The sequence below is a fragment of the Malus domestica genome, chromosome 17, assembly GCF_042453785.1.
Source record: "Malus domestica chromosome 17, GDT2T_hap1".
In the NCBI taxonomy this organism is placed as follows: domain Eukaryota; kingdom Viridiplantae; phylum Streptophyta; class Magnoliopsida; order Rosales; family Rosaceae; genus Malus; species Malus domestica.
Window position 1 is genome coordinate 8,241,401 of NC_091677.1, and position 22,948 is coordinate 8,264,348.

The window sequence follows — 22,948 nt, forward strand, 5'->3', positions numbered from 1 at the left end:
TTTCCATAAAAATGATTTGTAATTGCCACCTGCATAAATATTGGTAGAAGCCTAAAAGTGTCTCGTGTCTTGCAGTCATTGCGACACCTAAGAAAAGTTACGTACTTCAATTCAGCCCCCCATAGATTATACATACTGCAATATTAGCACATCTTGTCTTTGATTTATTCACATAGGCACGATTAAACAAGGTTCGTGGTCCATGATCCATCACATAAACAAGTTCCATCGTTGCAAATCTTTTCTGTGATGTCAGCCGAGATTATTTACGTAAGTAGGCATGCTGAAAATAAATACAGAACTAAGCTGCTTCTGCAAATCCAACTGACAAGTTTCCGTAGTCGAACACGGTGTGATACCGACCCATGAAAATGTCTCCCAGAATCCTGCATCGCATATACAAATGCACCACCATTAGTAACCAAGGGTTAAGAAACTATTACTTGTTTTTAGTTACTGCAGTAAACTATTTCTGCATGACCATTGTTGGAAAGCATGTAAAAGTTGAAAGACGGTTATGAGCAATGACGGAAAGAGAGAAATACCACAGTGGTCCGCGAGGAGGAGCGACATCTAAAGCTATAAATCCACTGATGCACTGAGCTGCGACTCCCTCCCCAACTTTGAGAATGTACTGATCCACGGTACCAACACACGTAAACATATTAGTTGGGCGATAAATAATACACGAAATGAATAATTGAATATCAGCAAAAAAGGACGAACACTGGTTTTTTCAACAATGGCGATAATGGCTATTAGAAATATTATATCGACTTGCAAAATATACGAAATAAACGGATAGAAGGGAAAAACGGAACAGCTACTCCGGCTCCAATTAAATGTAATTCATAGTATGCTACAGACTACAGTACAGTTTCATGCAGAAAACTCACTGACAGCTTAAAGTTGATGAGTCTTTCATAAGTGTACTAATGCAATTCCATAAAAACAACATCGTGCATGGCAAAAATTCAACTCTAAGACTATTCAGAAACCTAACCAGTGATGAGTAAATGTTAAGTCTGACAGCCAAGCTATATTGCCTCATAGTTACGGAAGAAGTTCTTAATGCTCATACCGAAAACTTGAATGGTAAATGAATCCTATAATACTTTTTGGGCTCGTTTGGTAGAAGGGATTGGATTGGAAATGATTACTCTCTAAATTCAAGGCATATTGAAAATAGATGAGAATGATTTTTCATTGTGAAAGGATTAGAAGGGGATTAGATAGGAAGAAAACTTATCCCATCTAATCCTCCCATTTTGGAGAGTATTGGAATGGATAACTTTTCTTCTTGGGTAATCCTTCTCCGACCTCTAAGTTGGTCACAATTTTCATTGTGTCTTTCAACAAACCTTTAAAATAGCGTCTTATCCATTCCAATCCAATCATGTGTAACAAATGAAGCCTTAAGTCTTAGGAGCAGTCACCCCTTAGCAACACACAAGTTGTTGTGGCCTACAACTATTACCGATACTAATTTTGTTGGCCAGCCATCAAAACTTCAATTTTCTTGAATCATTTGTATCTTCAGAACCGTACATTAACTTCACAGCATAAAAAGATGATAACCCTACAGTGGACTTCACATATTCGTTTTGGCAAATTTAAAGTAAACGCTTTTTGACATTCATGAAGACCAAAAAGTTAGACTGGATAAATGCTTGTAAAAACTGCTAAGGTCATCCTAGGGGCCCATATGATGGTAGAAATGGAAAAAAATGATCAAGAAATACTTAATTTCCAGAAAACCAGATTAAGGAAGCTTCAACAGTAAGTAAATAAAAAGGTGAAAAACTGGAGATCGTTTTGCGGTGGACATGTAAACAAAATTGATACTAATGTGCTCAAATGAAAGATGAAAAGATTTAGGGTTAATGTCATGACACCATACCTGCTCTGGAGCAAGGTCAAATACTTTACCACCAATGGTAAATGACACACTGGGCAATGAGGATAGAGCATCACACTGGACTACTGATTCTCCACTGGGACTTGGAAGTCGTTCACAGAGCTACAAGTGCAAATGCCAACATAAGCTTGCTGCAAGGAACGTTTCACAGAGAGATGAAAAGGGAAGTTTAATTACCTGATTGACATAATCCAAGATCTGCTCCTCTGTCTGATTTTTCCTTAGCCGACTCTGCATCCATACCACTGCCATCTCACAAGCAGCACATGTAGCATCATTCACGCCATCAGATTGCTTTTCTGGTTTCTGATCCACCATACTTTCAATGCCCGTGCTGCAAAAACATAAGCACATTTAAACCAGGATGACCTAATTGGCCTCATTATTACTACCATCCTTTCTACCACAACTTTAAGAAAATAGGTTGAACTGCATCTAACCTCACACCACGAGTTCCATCAAAAGTACAGAAACCAATTTGAGAGCAGACCTTTTGGGGTTGTGACTATAAAACATGCCAGTAAAAGAAAAAATCAATTTGCTGCAAGGAGATTTTAAGGCAAGCAGAACCAAAAAGAAACCGACCAATAGCAAAATTATTTCCTTATCCCAAAAAGGATGAAAGAACAGGAAAGTTTCAATGAAAATAAAAATATTTAGTAGATATCAAATCTGTATACCTTAGCCATCAACATTTCTATTATGGTTTTCCCATATTGTTCAACCACGGTCTTACATTCCTGGCTTACAACACCAGAGGCTCCAATGGCATGATTGATTTGAGTGACAACAGTCTGAAAATGTGAAATTATACAATAATATTAATCAGAAGTTGCTAAATGAAATAACAACATGATAGAATATTCAGGTGAAGTGGGCTTTGAATGTCTTAGACGGCATTATTATAGGTATGTCTTGTGTCGTGCTTCTTAATATACTGACAACTCAGTAAGGAGAAATTAGAATATCGACATGGTAGGCTAGAATGCATACCGTTGGTCCAGCCAATAGGGAGGTGCCTGAGTCAGCAATTGCTGAACAGCCATTAGCACAAAATCCTGGAACGTGACATGACAATCTTTCAATACCATAACAAGAAAGCTGGCCTAGAACATAGAAAGCACCAACTGTCTCAACATAGTAAGGTGTCGAAAATAAGTTTCGGATCATTACCAGATGATTCACCATCAATTAAGACATCACCCATATCAAACTGAAAATAACAGAAAAAAGGAAGTATGAAACAAATTAAAACAAAGAAAATCAATAACATATCAAGTAGAAAAATCTGCAAAAGATGTAAAGATCTTGAATAGCGAACCTGCCAGTAGCCTTTCTGAGTCACGGGAACATACGTATGCTTACCCTTGAAATGACTAGAATCAACCCCACCAAAGACAATCTCACCCCCTTCTTCCCCTTCTGTATTGCGATTTAACCAAAATGAGAAAACTGGTTCTTTAACAAGACCTTGATTAACCAAATTATACCTGTTATAATAGAAAATATAAAGAAAACAGATTAGCATCGAGGACTTACAAGTGGGGAAAGGCAAATAAAATACACAATTCGGAGTGCTAGTTTAATTTTATAAATTGATCGACTGATTCGGAATATATTCAACAACTAAGTGGCATTGAATTACCAGACGGGAACAGCATCTCCAACTGAGATCTCTTGAAATCCAAGTCCAAGAATACCATCAAACTTAGCTGCCACAAACGTGACTCCAGGCTCTTTGGTTGCCTCAATAAAGTCCTATAACCATTAAAAATAGTAAGGGTAAAGTCCACAACACCAAAAATCACCATATCAACTTTCTGTCAAGAAAACTAACCTGATCCTTAACAACAAGATCGCCGACTTGGATATGGTCCTGGCTGAAGAAACCTGAAATTGCACCAGTTCCATACTGGATCGCTGCAGATTTGCCTACATTGGAAAATAAAAACATGGCAAATAAACTTTAAATTTCTTACAACTAGTATCTACATCACTCTTTAACGTGTGTCAGTTTTTCATTTTCCCCGTAACATCAAGTTTAAATCTGTATCAGCTAAGGCTGTGGTTGATCATCCCATTGGACAGTCTTAATCTTATCAGAACGTGAATGCATTGAAGCAGGGAAGGGAAGTGTACCATTCTTTGTGTATGTACTAGATTGGCTAGACTTATACTTGGGATGCAAATAGCAAGCAACCTGCAATTCGAAAGCGAACCAACTTGTAAGAAAACTTAAGTTGCTTAACAGTTCTAATACAAAAAAAACCACAAACTGTGAAGGAAAAGACTTAATAAACCTACCGAGAAATAACACTTTGCTGAGGGCACCCAAAGATTAGAACTTCCGGTGTCAAATATCACAGTGAACTTCTGAGCAGGAGTTCCAATGCCAATCTCACCAAAATACTGTGCATCCATATAGTTCTTCAGTGCAACAATATCCGTGTCCTCGGACTCCCCAAGATTACCGCGCAAATGATACTTCCTAATCGGACCTCCCGGTGTTCCATTATTTCTTCTATTTAGATGACAAGTTTGATCTATTTTCATCTTTTTCAGTCCAATCCTGACCAACCCATCACTGGGTGTGGAAATCACCACATGGGACAGAAGCAAGAACAGAAAGGAAGTGACCAAACCAGCTCGAAATTGGGTACCCATTTTCGGAGAACTGCAAAACAAGTTTGCAAATTTGTTGCTCATAATTCACACTCTGAGAAAGTACTGAAAGTGAAAATTCTTTCACAGAAACATTAAAATGGTCTATGTTTGATTACTGAAAAACATAAACTTTCATTCAAATTTCGTTTCTTTTGACCTTTTCTGATATTTTCTCAGGAACCAAACAGATTTTAAGTAACCCTAGAACTCGATCAGCAATAAAGGTGCAAACTTTAGTAGAAAACAATCTAAAATACGTGCAAAAAAATAACGATCCAAAAGCATTGAGCTATGAACAAAATTATCGGGAACTTTTAATTTTGATCATTAAATTTAAGTTTAAATTAAATTAAATTACTTACATTTTTCTTATGACGACGAACTGCGAAGGATCAGATGGAAACTGAAACAACAAGGAAACTAAAGTCAAGAGCATAAAAGCACTGAGGAAGAGAGGGGGGCCAGTTCTGCTACTTCGCGGGATAGATGGCGATTTATGTTGCGACCAATGGTGCAGTCAAAGTAGCTTAATCGAACGGGTCACAATTTGTTTTAATTTTTGTGGGTTCCGGCATGGTGATGTGTCGTGTTTGGATTGGCCATCTGTCGGTCCCACCGAAAATTGCAGTTAACTTTCGGCCGCAACTACCAGTCCAGTTTTGAAACTCAGACAGTGGCGCCTTTTGTGTGAAGTCACAATCCCCAAATACTTGCTCTTTGGGCCATGTTTGTGGGCCCCACAAACAATTCACATTAGAGCCCACAAAGAGGCCCAGGCCCAGAAAAATAAGTAATGCTCTGCTGGACTTCAATGAATTATTCGGGCAGCCCATATGGCATCAAAGCATGGAGTGTCAGCTTCTAAGCCCTTCAACGAAGAATTCACCATTTCTTTTTATATGAAGATATATGTAGACCGTCATTTAGTATTATAGTCTAGTGGTATTCTTCTTCACTTGTAAGTTAGATGTATTAGGTTTGACTCTCGCCAAAGTCGAATTTGAACCACATTATTGCTAGCCTATTGTGAGGCTAAACCCACCTCTCCTCCTTAGTATAGATAATATCGTTTGTTCAAAAAGACATATTTATATTTCTAACTATATTTACACTAAAGAGTGAAGAATAAATTGATATTGAACTTGTTACTAACGAGTTTGAAAATAATAACTCTAACTTACACGTGAAAAAAAATACAACGAGGAATGAAGATAGCTCTAATGCAAGTGCATACAGTTGGACAGTCTCTTGAGATGCCAAGTTAAGTTTTTGAAATCATCAAATGAAATAGGTGATTGTATTCCTTGGGAGAGGATCCTCTCCGGAGCTGGTTCCACCGGAGCCTCCGAATACTCCTCCTTCCTCTACTTTCTCTGCACTTTTTTGGCCCCTAGAGTCAACGTCGTGGGCTCCCCGGAGCCAATTATTGGCAACGTCGTAGTAGTCGTCGCTGACTGTGTGGTTTTGAAGTTTTCCAATAACTAGCTCTGAGGGGGCACGATGCTGACTCCGACCGACGCCCACTCCGGGGGAGCACGATGCCGATTCCATGGGTCGAAAACCTACAGAAAAAGAAGAGGAAGGAGGAGGATCCAGAGGCTCCGGTGGAATCAGCTCCGGAGAGGATCCTCTTCTGTATTCCTCTAGCAACATGCACCCAACTGTAGAGAATGATTTTCTCATGCTTTTTAATTTCAAGTAATTTTGCCATAATTTATAAGTGGCTTTGTAAGCCCAAACTAATTGAAGTCTTGTACATACACTATTCTTTTTTCTCAAAGTTTATCCCTGAAGCGTTTATTTATAATTATCTATATCAAGAGGGTGGTGAGGGTGGGCATCAGATTGTTCAGCTCAGTTTCAGTCCAAAACCGTAGACCAATTCAATTGGTTGGGGTTAGTATTTTCTCAAACCATTGTCGCCCAATACAATCAGTAGACCAACCCACCCAACTCAAGCTCAGTCGGATTGGGTCGGATTGGGTCGGTTTGGGCGGTTGACCCACAAAAATACCCACCCTAAAAGATGTTATAACTATTTATCTACTTTTAATTCTATGATTTGCAGTACATTTTCCATGTCATCAATTGGGTGAAGCTAAGAAGAAGCTTTGCCAAATAGGTAAATGGCAAGGGTTGGTAGCATCAAACGTGACAGACAAAAACCAAAAGAAGTCTCTTTCCCTGTTTTCCCTTTGCACCCTTTCCCTGCGTGTCAAACGAACCCCACAACTCCGAGACGGTTTTATTGACTCCTTCCCTTGCTTTCCGCTTTCAATACACATAACTCCAAATAAAGAATAAAATCCCTTCTTCTCCCTTCCTTTTGTCATTTTCTGTTTATCTTTTACTTTGTTCTTCTCCTTCTAGCCTTTGATTTGTTTTTTCTTACATATGATAAGATATTTTACCTATTCATAACGTAGAACTCAGTGAGAACCGAATATATGTCATCAACAACGGCTTATAACGTTCACATAACCTCGATTTCGAGAGAGAAACTGTTTCTTTTTTACAACTTTTTTATTACATGAGTCTACTATTTAGGCAGACTATCGTTGCCTATTGTTATTAAGAAGATGAAGAAAGAAAAAAAAAACCTCAAAAACGGGGGGAAGCAAGGAAGAAATAGTGTAGAAATAAAAACAACTTCTGAAAAGAAGGGGACCAAACATGAACAAGAGGGATCTACCGGAGAAGATCCTTCCCCTTTCTTCTTTTTTTTTTGTTTTTTTGTGTTTTTGAAGGGAGAAGAATATGGACAAAATCAATGAAACGAAAAAGATCCGACACGGAACTATAACTTTTCTAATAAAACCGTGTTGCTATAATGCATTTAGACAAAAACTAAATACTAAAATAGTTATAAATATAATTCGTGTCTGTATTTACATGTGAATTGAATCTAAAGTTTTCTGACAAATGACATCAGACCGAGATTAATTTAATTCTTGTTAGGTTTGATTGTTCCATTGGAAAACATAGAAGATTGACATAAATAAATATAAGATGAGAGAGTGACAAAACATCAATCTCTCCGTTTCCGAATGCACACAAAAAATGGAAAAACCAATTTGCATGCTTTCCTCTTTCTTTGTTTTTTGCTTCGTTTTCATGGAAATTTGTACTGACATACAATTTGAACATATTATTCCAAATGACAAAGAAAATAATATCTATGTTTAATTTATCCCCTCCACACAAAAAACAAAAAACAAAAACACAAAAAAAAAATGTATATTTTCACTTTCTTTTCTCCCATCCGAAAATAAGGAAAAAAATAACCTAAAAAAGAAGGAAAAAATAATAGCTTGCTTTAATTCCCTGAAAAACTAGGATTGCTAAGTTTATTGTTGCAATTGCCATTGCTGTTGCTGCTGGCATTGCCATTGGCATTGTTGTTGTTTGAGTTGGTTGCTGGGTTGGCAACGTCGTTGTTTGGATGAGCATTGCCAATGATTGAGGTGATGGCAGCTGCTAGGGCTGCAGTGAAGTTTGGATCAGCTGCAATGGCAGCGGTGGCGGCAGTAAGATCCGCCAATGAGCTCTGCTGCTGCCCTGGTTGCGATTGGTGGCCTTGTTGACCTGCGGCACAGTCTGTGTCCTGTGACATTTGGAGGCCAGAGAATTTAGACTGGTTGTATAGCGCCTGACTAAAAATTTGAGGCAGCAATGAGGCAGGGCCATTGGTGAAATTCTGATTAGGGTTTGGGAACGGAATGTTGAACTGGCCTGGTGGTCTTTGGAGCTGCTGTAAAGGGTTTGGTGATTGTGTTAAGTCCAATGTAACAGTAGGGAATGGGGCCGAGGCAGAGATGGTGGCCATGCTGGAGGAGCATGGGAGGATTGTCCTGGTGAGGAAGTTTGAGTCCATTAGGCCATCTGCACTTGGCATAGACCCCGAGAGCAGCATCCGCGCAGCAGATGATGTAGTCGATGCCATTGCCATTGCTGCCGGAGGCAATGGGTGGTTGTGATTGCCTTCATATGTAGTGATGAGGATTGTCCTATCCTCTGCACATCTTTGTACCTGTTTGATCACAATAGTATTAGTACAAACTACAAAGACTAAAAATATATGATCCTAATCACAGTTTGACAAGTTAACATGTCTTATATGATATCTAATACGAGAAAGTTAACCTAAGAGAGCTTAGCTTACTTGTTTTCGAACGGGGCAACCAGCAGCCATGGTGCATCGATAATAAGCACGAGGACACGGATTTCCTTTCGCCATCTTTTGCCCATACTTTCGCCATTGACATCCATCAGTGATCTAAATCAAAACCCAACAAATTTAGCAAATCTACAAACATGTTGGAACAGAAATCCAATGTCACTCATAACACTATTCCAATTCAGTACAAAAACACACACCATAGGCGCCTCCGATCGAGCTCTAACCGAAACCCGAGCCTTCCTCATTGTAGCCTCAGTTTGGTCAACCTCTTTTGGAGAATTGAGCCTCGGAACTTTGTTAGGCCCCCAACCCTGTGACGGCTGATCCGGGCTCTCCTCTCTCCGAATCCTTCTCTCGAAATCCTTCTTTTCATGATCAAAAGCGATCCCCTGATCGTCGCTGTGCCCTGCAGCCTTCACATTATCTCCAAGCGATCCAGACTGTTCACCACGACTTCGTTCATCAGACGAAGACTGTGAATGCTCATCAGCGTCACCATTGTTAGCAGCCAACCCAAGATCCATGAACTGCCTCGGCACCACTAGTGATGTTTTATTGCCATTCATAATCTTCTTTTCTTCCACTGCCACTCCGTGGCCTTCGGCAGCGCTACCGTTCTGATCAGCCTTCTGGCTTTGCATCAAATTCAGCAAATGCACCTGAAGTGCATTGTAATTGGTGGTCACCTGATTAAGCATCCCCTTCAACCGATGGTTTTCCGCGTTCATCCGCTTGAGCTCAGCTTGAAGAACAGCCAGCTGAGAAAAACCCAAGAACCAAAATTCAATCACACGTCAAACAATGTAAAGCTAAATTGATCAAGGTGTAACTTTTTTCCTTCAATTTGATAAAATCTCTAGTACCGTCAAAATTTCTTTAGAGAAGAGGAGAAAAAAAAAACAGTTAGATTTTCATTACCTCACTTTTAGCTCTTTTATCCTCTTTGTTGGATGAAATGCCATCGTCCACCACTGATTGGTCACTACTAGTGTTTGTAAGGAGAAGATTCAAACCAGTCTACAAACACAAACAAAGTATTAAAATCCACAAAAAAGTCCGAAGAGGTTCTGAGTTCAAATTTCATGAACGACAATAAGTTGAACAAAAAAAAAAATCGATAAATCAATAACACAATGAACAAAAACAGAGACGCGAATCCAGTTGGTAGGCACGTCTCATACGAGAACCGAGCTTTCGAAGGGTCAGCCTTTAAGGTTTCATCGGAGATTTTGGACTAAGAAAAAAGCAAGGCGAAACACTTTGAGGTTAGGCGCCGAGGCAGGAGGAAAGGGCTGGAGAGGAAGGAGGAAGAAGAAGAATATACCTAAGGTAGGCTGGATCCGTGACTCAAGAACAAAAATGGCGAAAAGGGTTGCTTACATTTACGTTGAATTCCATGTCTGTAGGGTCATGTAAGTCCATTTTATCGGCAGGGTCTGTGGAGACGACAGACTTTTCGTGATCAAGGCGGTTCTTGCTATCGGCGAAGAAGTCCCGCTCGTCGATGACTTTGCGTTTCTCGTTGGAGGGTGGTGGTGAGCCAGGAGAGTGCTGCACGTCGTCGTCGTGGGAGCAGTTGAGATTGACTGCGAACTGGATAGTCGTGGGAGGAGGAGGGGGCGGAGGAGAGCGGCGGTGAATAGCGGTGGAGTTGTCCATGAGCATGAGTGATGAGTGGTGGTGGCGAAGTTGTTGTCTTTTGGTGGTGGAGGGTGGTGGGAGGTGGTGGTGGTTATATCGGTCTTCCTGGAAGGAGTTGAGGACTATAGGGTTGTGGAGAGAGAAGGAAAATGGATCTGAATCAATGGAGAGTCCACTTCCTTTGGCCATAAATCCCAAGAAAATTGTGGAGAGAGAGAGAATGTGTTTGTAGGTGGAAGTGAATGTGTGAGTGAAGGGGGAGAGAGAGTGCAATGGACTCGGCAATAAAAGGGGGGGGTTGGACTTTAGAAGAAGACCTCCCCAATGGGGAGAGAGGGAGAGAGGGAGAGAGGGAGTGAATGTGTGGTGTGATACGTAAGTTGTGTTTTTTGTGAATTTGAATATTTTGTGTTGGACTTTGGATTTGGACTTGGAGAGAAATGAGGGGGGGGGGGGGGGGGGAAGCGAAGGGAAGGGGAGAGAGGGAAGGGTTTTAATTTTAATTTAATTTAGCTTGTGCTTGGGGAAAATGATAAGACTGATATTTTATTATTATTATTATTATTTTTAAAGGATCAGCTGTTGGCTTTGTCATAGCAGTCCATACTTTCGGGAGTCAAAAAGACTCACAGAGTCATTTCAGCCTGCTCGTGGTACCATTTTGTTATTCACTAGTGTTAGGAATTAAACCAATGACGTGTTGTGTGAAGTAGCCTGTAATTCGTCTTCAACCACTAAACCGCGTCGTGGTGGTTAAAATATAGGGTTCTAGAGGATGCTACAATTGGAAGGTTAAAAGAAAAAAAAAAGGGATTTAGATTGAAGGCATTTACTAGATAATTGGATATTGCTTTATATTACATGAGTGATAACTAACTACCCTTTATAAATACTAGCCTTCATGCAAGTGCGTGAGCGCGTGCAGAAGATATTATTTGAATCACGACGTGCTACGCGTGACTTACACATTTTAAATGTATTTATATGCATAAATTGGCAAAAGGAAAGTCAAATATTTGAAGTAAATGAATAATCTTAGATCATGCTAGAAGAAACTCCTCATAAACCAATTAAAGCAGTTGAATCTACATAATAAAATCGATCTTTATTGAATTTACATTAAGAATAGAGAAAATAATATTTAATAAACAACTGATTGAATCACATTATTGCTAACTCATTGTGAGGCTAAGCCCACCTCCCTACCCCTTGGTGTAAATAATTTCATTTAAAAAAAATCATTTGACAACTAATTTAATCATATTATTATCCGCGTGCGAATGACATTTTTAATAACCGGCTCTGAAGATGTTTTGAACGTGTTTAAAAATAGAGAAAATAATATTTAATGAATTGTTTGAATCATATTATTACTAGCTTATTGTGAGGTACTAATTATTAAAAAAAAAACTGTACAAAAAAATTAATTATTAAATAAAAAATATTAAAATGACAAAAATACCCCTGCCACATTTGATGCATTTTTGGGTTGCTTTTGAAGTTTTTTGTTTGAGGGACATTTCTGTCCAATTATTTTGGTGAAGCCTGTAACACCAAAAAAATACTATTCATTGGACCCTTGCTTTATATATAAAGCTAACATAGTCACATGAGTAAAGGCTTGTTCATTAGGCATATTTGACTTTTGGTCTTACCTTCATACTAGGAAAAGTTTAAAATGAGATATGGTAAGTTTTTTTTTTTTTTTTTTTTTTTTTAAATAAGAAATTTATAAGGATAATTCTTGCACTCAGCTAACACATTAAAAAAATACCACTATTGAATTGGACTAGTCACAACTAGATATCTTGTTCTGCAAAAATATATATAGTTCTTACGTATGTGACAAAAGACTTTATACAACTGATTGAAGACAATTACTACTAGACCAAAGACTAATTAGTTAGAAAGTTTTGCATGAGTATGCTGCAATGAAGTCATTATTAGTGATAACAAAAGTGTACATGCTTTAGTTTTTATAATATTTGAAATCACATTTTGAGTTGTAGATATCTTTTTTTTTAATGATATTTTTGTGAAAGAGCTCATTTTCTGTATGTGTAATATGTCGTATAATGGAAGTTTGCAACTCAAGCGGCCAAAAAATTTATTTCAAACTTCAAACCTTGACCTCTATTTTGATCAACTGTTTATAAAATTATATTTAAAAAAAGAGAGGTGATCTAAGAGCAACTCCAATCCTCTTACATAGGTTGGCATCCAAAAAAGCCCCTCAACCACAAAAAATAGGCAAGCCTAAAGTCCAAGCTAGTTGGTAAGCCGGCCCAAAATGGACTGAGTGAGGAATCAGCCTATCTGACGTCATGATGACGTTAGCAAAGGCCATATATTTTTGTTGTGTGTTAAGCGCGTGGGAAACACGAGCATGTGGATGTGCGTTCTAAACAGCAAACAGAAGGCGGGCCTCGTCGATGCAGGTGCATTAAAGGGGCGCGGGACATGGCCACGTGGTGCGTTTTTTGCCATTGGATTTCCAACTGCTAGTTTTCTGAACCGTTGGAAATAAATTTTGAATTTCAAACCCAACGGCTAGTGACGTAGCAACATCTGGGCCGTCCGATTCCTAGATCAATGGTCCAGGATTTTTGGCCAAAGAACATAAAAAAAGAAGAAGAGAAATGCCAGAATTCTTACCGTTGCATAAAAAAAGAAGAAGAGAAAATGCCAGAATTCTTACCGTTGGTCACATGTCCAATTTTGGGCTGCTGGATTTAAATCTTTTTCAAATCCAACGGTCTAGATTAATTAACTTAATAAAAATTATTAAAAATAGTTTAAAAATACAGAAAAAATAAAACAATTTTTTTGTGTATAAATACCTAACCATCATCTTCCACCTTACACCGCATTTCAATATTTTCAACACTTTGAACCAAAACTTTCATATACTTTTGTGTGCAAAAAATGGCTACTTGGATGGTCATCGAAGATGTTACGTTGTGTAAATGCTGGGTTCAAATTTCTCTTGACCCGCTTACGGGTAATGAGATGCAGTTACGAGAACTTTGGAGTAGAATTAGTACAACGTTTTGCGAGAGGCTTGGAAAAGATGCAAGAAGTAGTATAGGTCTTCAAGGTCGTTGGAAAAAACTCAACAACTCGTTTACTTCGTATTTATTTTTAGTACTTTATGTAATTTCTTATTTATTTCTAATACCTTATGTAATTTCTTATTTATTTATAGTACTTTATGAAATTTCTTATTTATTTTTAGTACTTTATTTAAACACACCAAATAAAATTACATAAACACACCAAAATAAAATTACATAAACACACTAAATAAAATTGCTTAAACACACCAAATAAATTTACATAAGCACACCAAATAAAATGATATAAACTCACCAAATAAACTTAAAAAAACACACCACATAAAATTACATAAACACACCAAATAAAACTTAAAAAAAATACACCAAATAAACTAAGAACTTTATTATTCGACCACAAGCTCCTTTTGAGTTTCTTCACCTTGTTTCAATCCCCACAAGTGCTTAATCAAGTCACTCTGACAGCTTAAGTGCATTTATAGTCGTTGCATTGAAGTGTATCGTGTTGCACGAGATCTTTGGTGTGGTCATGAGCACAATATATACGTGTTTTGGAATTGTTCATCGTGTCCAGCTCGTATTCATCGATGACATCATAATCATACTCATCTTCCACAATCATGTTGTGGAGAATGATACACGTCATCATGATGGATCGAAGAGCTTCGACATCAAACAATCTGGCAGCAGCCTTGACAATCGCTTAATGAGCTTGCAGGATACCAAAACAACGCTCCATATCCTTCCTACACCTCTCTTGACATCTTGCGAAGTGTTTTTCCTTTTCACTTTGTGGATGTGGCACTGTTTTGACAAACGTTGTCCACCCTGGGTAAATGTCGTCTGCGAGGTAGTATCCTCCTTTGTATTTATGTACATTGACCCAATATATGACTTTCGGTGCTTTTCCTTGCAGCACTTTGTCGAACACTGGAGATTGGGTAAGGACATTGAAGTCATTTTGAGCTCCTGTAACACAGAAAAAAGAATATAAAATCCATGTATTAAATGATACCATCGATTTCAAAATGATACTTTTGGCTCCTTTTCTGTCGCCATAAGCTCTTTTCCACGCACTTAGACAGTTTTTCCAGGTCCAGTGCATACAGTCAATGCTTCCAATCATGTCAGGAAAGCCTCGCATCTCACCCTTCTTCAAAAGCCTTTGCAGGTTAATTGTCGTGGGTTTTCAGAGGTACTCATTGTTGTAGAGGGCTTCGATTGTGGAGCAAAACCTCATCACAGACTCTAGAACAGTTGATTTTCCCATCCTCGCTATCTCATCCACTTGATTTGCAGATGCTCCATATGCAAGCATCCACAAGGCAATATTAATTTTTTTGCTCAGAAAGAAGACCTAAAACATGAAAAGCATCATTTTTTGTTTTGTGCACAAAGTATGGATCATTGTTGCAAATAGCAATTATAATTTTGTTGAACAAACTTCGTTGCATTCTAAAATGATGTCTAAAAATATAATCAGGGAATAAACTGTTGGGGATAAAATAATCTTCCAAGAGATCATTATCTGGTCTTTCCCCCTTTCTATTCAAGTTTGCGGCACATATGAGTTTGGAGATCGGACCCACAACTTGCATGACATGACGGGAATGTGAGGCTCTTTGCTTTCTATGTTCATCATCTCCATCCTCTTCCATTACGAACACCTCATCTTCACCATCCTCAAGATTGAACTACTCTTCATGTTCTGCCAACAATTTTTTCTAATGCTCATCGATTTCATACAATCTCCTTGAAGAAGACATTATAAGAATTCAAAACGATGAAGAATGATTCTGAGCTAGTTTGAGTTTGGTGTATAAATTAGGATGGATGTAGGGTTTATATGGACAAAAAAAGAAAGGATGAGGTTGTGAATAATGGCACGTGGTACTACGTGATTAGTTGAAAATCTTATCGAAATCTATTCTAAAATATTATAAACAAACAATGACACATGACGCGACATGATTGATTCAAAATCTTATTGGAAATATATCCACAAAATAGTACTTTCGAAAAATGACAATGGCGTGACAAGATTGGTTAAAAATCCTATCTGAAATTAAAAATAAAATTATTTTGTATTATTTTATAAAAAATTTAATAATATTTTAATACGAATTGACTGGACTTTTGGTCAGCGCATTTTTTAAGGATAAAGATGCATTTAGTCAATTACTGTTTATTGAGATCAATTACTATTCATTTAGATGAATTAAATGAACTTTATGCCAGTGTATTTTTTTAAAGGTGGAATTGCTCTAAAATTAAATTAAAAATAAAAATGAATTATATTGATTGAGATGTGTCAATCGTCTTCATACCTAAAGCTTTTATTAATCTCCATGATAATATTACCTAGTCATATCTTAGCCACCTACAGTTGGTAGCGATTTACAAACTGATGAGGTGGGGAGGGAGGCAGTTGGACCCCACATGCATACGGGCCCTGCGCTGGGACAGCCGTCCGATTTGGCTCTGATGTCAAACAATGGAGGAGAGAGATTGACGCGTTCCATAACTTCACAGACCCCCGATTGGCCCGGCGTCTCTCTCTCTCTCTCTCTCATGGAAAGCGTAGTCTGAGTCAACGGTTCTGGTATCCGATTGGTCCGGAACCAAGTGTGAGATGACTGATTTTAATGGAACGGATTCATTGTATCACAGCGTTTCTGTTTAACAATAATATAAAAGATAATACTTTACACTAAATGACCGAAAAATTAGATATTGTATGATGGTTAATTCATTTCATGCAAATTGTTCTTTATACGCGAAATAAACTGATTGCTGGACTCTCCAGAATCAAGACACCGAACCATGACAGTCATTCGGAGCGGAGTTGACGGGTTGACTCCGTCCCCTCAAATGGACCCAATCCTTTGGTTTTATTTTGTAGATACTGGATCCAAGAATATTAAAATGATAAATATAAAAACATGAATAATAATTAAAATTTGGAAATAATTGTTCATGAGTCTTGAGTCTTGGGCTTTGTTTTGTTCTTTATTTGTTTTTTGTTATTGAAAAAGACAACGTGATAATGGTTTTTAAGTGGTAAAAATCATGGACATGATTCTACAAAATCAAATGAGTGAAGATTAATGCATAAGATATTTTGCATTTCGAATACGCAAGTGTGTCTTTGGCTTGTTATATTAGGCTGTTTGGTGTGTCTATACACGCATGCAGTTGTATGTATGTGTGATAAAGAAAGTAAATTATAAATTATTAGACTAAAAAAAAGTCTCCAACAAAGAAAAATTAGAAGAACAAGGTTTCAATTTTCTTGCATTCCGCTTTTAAAATCGTATTAGTATTATATTTATGCATCTATATGGTTATACTGTACTTTGTTAGCTTGATGAAATAACAGATGGGATACTCGTTTGTAGGCTATGTAAGATATACACTTGAACCATTTGAATCAAACTGTGTGATTGGTTGTTGTTTTGCAATACAAAGCATATATTGCTTTGGGAGAAACCTTAGCTCCGTGATGACTAGTTTTGATTCATAAGCCTGATGCAAGTATGGTTCCACATCAATTAAGAATGAGTTCTAAGTTTGTACCTCATTAAATTAACAAGTGACCAAACAATCAAATAACCATAGGGCATATATTGATATATATATATATATATATATTTTAAACAAACGATATTATCATATATTGATATATTTCAAACTCTCATGATGTAATGTGTGATAATTAAAATAATGTAACCCATTTTCAAAGTCAATCCAAATATAAAAGATGTAAAATGTAGTTAACATTTAAAAAAATTACAGACCATAATTACAAGAAGGGGAAGTCCAAACTTTGGGATAAGAGATAAAGAACCATTGAAAACCAAATTAAAGACAACGGTGGAGTTAGACTTATAGAGGAGGAAGATCTTTCTCCACTACCAAGGGCCCTGAATTTGGAAGAAGAGGCAGAGATCTATGAGAAAGGGAGAATTAAGGAGGGTAAATGGAGGAATTTAAGGTATTCATCTTTTTTGCAATCGAAATTCTAAATTCAAATCTCTCTTTTTATAATATATATGTATATACACTCGAAGGGTAGAAATGGTTTGAGATCATCCTGATTCGTAAGTGGCTCTGCCCATGGTTAACGATGTGGTACATAGTATTAGGTAGAGAAAAAAAAGTTTTATTTTCATTCATTATAATAATTAAAAAAAGGTATAACATAACTATTTTTTTTTTGAAGTGTAACATAACTATTTAGCCCTCTCTATATTACCACAGTACCATGTTCCATAAATTTCAAATTACCCCATTTGAACAAACAAAATTTAGTTTGCCATTTTTTGAAATTTTCATGATTAAGAGGTAGTTAACACTAATGCATGATTAATTCTTTTTGTGGTTATATTTCACCATATAATTACACATTAAACATAGTGCAACAATGTTCTACTACGTGTTTCCATGAACTTAAAAAAAAAATTGGATGGATATCTGCCCAAACCCCTCTATAAACCTTAAAAGGTAAGAACCTGCAAGACAAATTGCAAAACGAAAAAGGAAATCCAAAAAGATTAGGTAAAAAAGGAAATCACACATCATGAAGGAGAGACAAACATGTAGGCTGGCATGCCCAAGAAATATGAGTGTAGAAGAGGAAGAATCCCTATAGGAGGAGCGGAATGCTAAACAAGTGAAGATGAGAGAAGTCATAAATTGACTAATTTGTCAGCAGCATCATTCCCTTCTCAAAATGTATAAGAGCAATGGAAAACCATGTTTTGCAATCGAAGAATACAATTGTTCCAGCGTGTATGGAACGACTAAGGAAGAAAATACAATGTTTTACCTCGTACTGCCGAAGTTTTTCAAAAAAAAAAAAAAAAGTGTTTCAGTGAACTTAAAAAGGTAACATCAGACATGTTTAATTACCAAACCAAATAGATAATGTTTGCCCACATTTCTCCACTCTTGCATCATGCATGTTACAATTGCCTTTTCAGTTCTAGTCAATGAAAGGGGCCGCATTATTTGAAAGGGCACGTAAAGTCGTCAAAAAAGAGCAAAATGGGTCGTCCATCTTTTCCTCTACCAGCTGCAATATGCATATGCCCCATCCTCTATGTATACACTCTTCATTAATTCAACTCCAAGTTCTCTACTTACTACTTGGACGTGACTCATGTGACTTCGTAATAATTTTCCTTTATCAAAAAGTACAAATTTATATATAGTTTTGAGAGACTCTCGAAACTAATATGTTATCTTAGTGACACCACTATTGACATATGTAAGTAATTGTGATGTATTCAAATAATATACATTATCTGTCTGTTAGATAGTTACCACGTGATATCACCGATTGTAAAAGAATTTCTCCTGTACAAGATCAAATTAGAAAACCCACATTCTTCTTTGAAATTAAAGTTCCACTTTTAGCAATTTACACATGAGTTAATATCAATTTTGGATGGTGGTTTTTTAGCAATCTAGCTAAGAAAGAGATGTGGTAATGGGTGGTATAACATATTTAGTTTGAAAACCAAATAGGGTCCAATGAAAAAAGGTGGCGGCAGCTGTCCAAAGGGAACTGAATAAGATTTTGTCGACCATAGATCTGGTTCAGAAATTTTGATAAAAAGTTGTATTTGTGCATATTATAATTACAAGACTAAAACGTGATCCAAACAATCGAGTTCGTTCTAGTCACTCTAAAGTAGCAGCTTATTAGCCACGCTAGTGAATGTTGTTTCCAATGAGCATAGGGTTTGTTTATTACTGGTTTAAGAATGGGTACGAAGAGTTTTTAGATAATCAAAAGTGTTTGTGGTAGAGTTTGACAGAAAATTTAGAAGCGATTTCGGATCATGTAAGTGTAATATACATGTGCTTCTCTAGAAAATATTTTTAAGTGCTATGCTAAGATGCACTTCCAAGTGTTTTTTTTTCCTTTTCATAAAACAATTTAATTCTCGATTAATATAAGTCTTTGAGATCAGTATATAAAACACACCTTTAACAAATATTCTTATATACAGAAGTGCTTAATACATAAGTAATCTCAAATGAAAACTTAAAGATTCTTAAGGAATATGGATTACAAAAATACTTGAGATTTAATTAATTCATTTAATTGTGCTTCTAATTACAAAAAAAACGCATTGCTTATAAACAAATGAGCTTTCCACAAAAGTATTCCAATTTTTTTTCTTTCTAGATTCTATAATGGCGAGTCTGAAAAGAGAGCTGAGCTCATTCGTTTTCTTTTCTTTTCTTTTCTTTTCTTTTATGGTCAAAGACTCAAATTAGCTCATTGCTTATGGAAGCCATTTTTTTCTTTGTATTCAGCAAATTATTGACTACTGCTACTACATTTGTAGCTGGCAATAGAAGAAAATGTGCATGCTGGGGCAAAAGTAGTTCATGCAAGTGCTATTCTCATCTGTGTGCATTTTTCTATCTGTGTTCAAAAGCCGAAAGGCAACTTCAGAAGCGCTTTTAGAAAAATTACTTGGTCTGTTGGTCACCTTGTGTTTAAAGCTACTTTTGCGGTCACATATGGTCGGTTAATATAGTACATAATTTGAAATCCCATGCATGCATATTTAGTGCTGTATTACAGATGGATCATATATATGTACATATATACTTACTGTCAGTCTTTCTAAATTGTTTCACCTATTGCTGGTGTCACAGCATATCTCTTACAACCACTCCACAATACCATTTAAATTACACAGGATAAACCCTAAACATAATTTGATCACTTCAACTTTATCTTTGTAGTTCATTAAAAAGCAACTGGGTTAATTAACTGCTCAATTTATTAAGGTAAGGCAAACTACTAGTAAAAGGAGTGACGATCGAATTGCATAAGCCAAACCTACTTCATTTGAATATAATTGAAGTAATTAATGACATGAGTGAGACCTTAATTCTGTGATTGAGGATCGTATGATTTAGGGAAGAGATTGGATTAGTTAATTCTAGGGTAGTTTTACATAATTAACCATGTCTACTAATGAAATAGAAACCGCATGCATGCTGATGAGAAATGATATGACTAATTTGTTTTATTTTTTATATTATGATAATCTATATTATATTATTTGATGAATAATCAAATCAATTGTACAATGAAAGAAAACAACTAGAAAGAAAGAATTAGGCTAAACAAACTCCACATAAAGACTTTGATCGTCGAACTACTACTCTAGTCTTATTCTCTTTCCATGTAAAGCGGAAAGAACGAATCAGGATCCCAAGAGTTAGGTCGTCAACGACTAAGTTCTGTCTTCATACTAGGGTTGGATCCACCGTTGCGCAGTGCAGTTCTACTTGAGCTTAAGAAACAATCAAACCAGAATCAAATTACGTTGAAGGCCGTTCCTTTTATGGTATCTTCATATATCTGACTACTGACAAAGGATTTGTTCAACGTTAGCAGACCATATAAAGCACGCAGAACATAAAACATAAGAAAATATTAAGCAACATTATATTACAAATTAGGTCATAAAATATTGGGTTAGCTGGGCTGCTGGAGAGAAGACTTGGACTGATGATGAGTTTATGCCTGCACCTACCACCTTTATAACGACTATACAAACCTAATAAAATTGCAGCGTGGGATATGCCAAAATCAAAGATCATATATTAAATAAATTAATCAATTATAAAATAATTTCATCTTCTTAGATTATACATATATATATTTATATAATTAATTCATATAGGAGCTAATTATCTATCTATATAAACTACTGCCTGAAGGGAAAAGATATTAAGGCATCGATCGCTTTCATTTTCCAAAACTTCCAAAGTTAATTAAACTATCAGCACAATGCCTTAAATTAACACACTATATATTCTTCCTTTAATTTCTTTCTTATAATTTAATTAATGTAGTTAGTCAACAATAGTAATATATATATCCAATTATTCATCAGTTTTTAAACTTTTCAAATAAATTTCTCTCAAGATTCAAAGCAATTTGATGACCAATGAAACAAGCAAACTATATATATATATAGTGGATAGAAATATCAAAAGAAGAAACAGAGAGTCAGTTAGTTCCCAAAGTATACTTTTTTTTGTATGTATTTATATATGGATCTCTGCTGATCTCTGACAGCGCATTTCTTTCTTATTAGTATTAGAGCAATGGTTTAGAATGAGCCAACAGGGTCCTCTCCGGATTTTTTGGTGCGGATCCTAAAGATTCGTAAATTGTGTCTGTTTATCGTAAAAATTACGGTCAATTTTGGTGTTTGTGTTTAATTTTAAATAAAAAAAATTTAAATCACATATGTTCGTTATACATTATACGGTCAGAAATCATTATAAATTTTTTTATTTAAAATTAAATATAAACAATATTTGACGAAAATTGACCGTATAATGTACAATGAACAGATGTGATTGAAGTATCTCTGGAATTCTTACAAAGAGGATCCGAAGAGCATCCTCATTCAATGGTTTATATGAAACCCATCATTTTTGTCAACCTAACAGCAAACTTGTCCCCCCATTCAATCTTGCCCTGTACTGTAAATTGATTAGAGCTTGTGTCCTTTTTGTGCAAACAAGCAACCCTATGTATGCATGATTAATTTTTGGAAGAGATTTTTAAGTTTAACCAATTTTTCTTCAACTATCCGAACTACATAGTAATACGAAAAAATTATTAATTGTAGGTTTAATTTTGGGATTATGTTAGGGAGATTAAAATTTTAAACCAAATATCACCAATAGAAAATAAGCACGTTAATTAACACTTAAGTAATAATCTAATTATCAATGTCCACATTATTTGGTTTATAAAATTTAGTCTTTCTAATATTACCTTTAATTTCGACGTTGAAAGGCAAAGAAATTGAGGTCATAGCCACTAGTTATGACTATCTAGGCATAAATCCAACTAATTTTGTTTATAAGTAAATAAAATTAAATATTTGTTCTTGATCTTAACCATACCATAAAGTCTCAAGTCTTCTCAATAATTTTGCCTTTCTTAGACAACTGAATGGTCATCGTCACAAGTTCACATTCACGACTTGTTAACACTCAAGACTCGTGAAGAGAATATACTCGACTTATATGTGATTAGTCATTTTTTCTTATAGACAAATCACAATTTAATGTTTGTAAAATTAAACTTGTCTAAATGTGATTTAGTGAGTGATTCTTCATGTGTCGGGTTATAATTTGAAGACAAGAAAGAATTTTTCATTACATGTAATGTAAGGAAGCCAAGTTGGACACGTGATACAAATGTGCAAGTATATGCTTGACAATAAACACCAGAAAACTTTGACAAAAAAAAAAAAAAAAAACAAACAAACACCCGAAAACTAATTCAAAATAAAGAGTTTAACAATCCCGTTTAGCTTCTAAGCTCCAAATAAAGTATTTCATAATCTTGTACACTAGCGTTGAAAGTGCCAAAAGATAGGGTTGGAAACTTGGAATGCCTAAATTAGGGTTTAGGGT

The 22,948-nt window shown here is 36.2% G+C and overlaps 2 protein-coding genes across 2 annotated transcripts; both read right to left on the reverse strand.

Annotated features, from left to right (window-relative positions):
- On the reverse strand, window positions 1-5,100 carry LOC103404836 (aspartic proteinase A1-like). Its single transcript, XM_008343805.4, has 14 exons — window positions 4,945-5,100; window positions 4,223-4,592; window positions 4,058-4,118; window positions 3,756-3,850; window positions 3,564-3,676; window positions 3,240-3,408; window positions 3,092-3,131; window positions 2,912-2,976; window positions 2,599-2,712; window positions 2,359-2,423; window positions 2,096-2,252; window positions 1,901-2,020; window positions 546-634; window positions 1-386 (listed from the first exon to the last, which is right to left on the reverse strand). The coding sequence occupies exons 1-14, from the start codon at window positions 5,016-5,018 to the stop codon at window positions 302-304; spliced, it is 1,617 nt and encodes a 538-aa protein (XP_008342027.1). The 5' UTR covers window positions 5,019-5,100; the 3' UTR covers window positions 1-301.
- Window positions 5,101-7,643: 2,543 nt separating this feature from the next.
- Window positions 7,644-10,812, reverse strand: LOC103404837 (probable WRKY transcription factor 31). The gene is made up of 5 exons (XM_008343806.4): window positions 10,143-10,812; window positions 9,681-9,779; window positions 8,960-9,520; window positions 8,745-8,858; window positions 7,644-8,612 (listed from the first exon to the last, which is right to left on the reverse strand). Exons 1-5 carry the CDS (start codon window positions 10,590-10,592, stop codon window positions 7,899-7,901), a joined length of 1,938 nt encoding a protein of 645 aa, XP_008342028.3. The 5' UTR covers window positions 10,593-10,812; the 3' UTR covers window positions 7,644-7,898.
- Between the last annotated feature and the right edge of the window lie 12,136 nt (window positions 10,813-22,948).

Excerpts from the sequence above, each read along its gene's own strand:
- LOC103404836 (XM_008343805.4), bottom strand. The coding sequence starts at position 5,018 with ATGCTCTTGACTTTAGTTTCCTTGTTGTTTCAGTTTCCATCTGATCCT. Across the intron at positions 3,132-3,239 it reads CTCAGAAAGGCTACTGGCAG|TTTGATATGGGTGATGTCTT; the intron begins GTTCGCTATTCA and ends TGTTATTTTCAG. Across the intron at positions 2,021-2,095 it reads TCTTGGATTATGTCAATCAG|CTCTGTGAACGACTTCCAAG; the intron begins GTAATTAAACTT and ends TTGCACTTGTAG.
- LOC103404837 (XM_008343806.4), bottom strand. The coding sequence starts at position 10,592 with ATGGCCAAAGGAAGTGGACTCTCCATTGATTCAGATCCATTTTCCTTC. Across the intron at positions 9,521-9,680 it reads ATAAAAGAGCTAAAAGTGAG|CTGGCTGTTCTTCAAGCTGA; the intron begins GTAATGAAAATC and ends GGTTTTTCTCAG. Across the intron at positions 8,859-8,959 it reads CTCGATCGGAGGCGCCTATG|ATCACTGATGGATGTCAATG; the intron begins GTGTGTGTTTTT and ends GTTTTGATTTAG.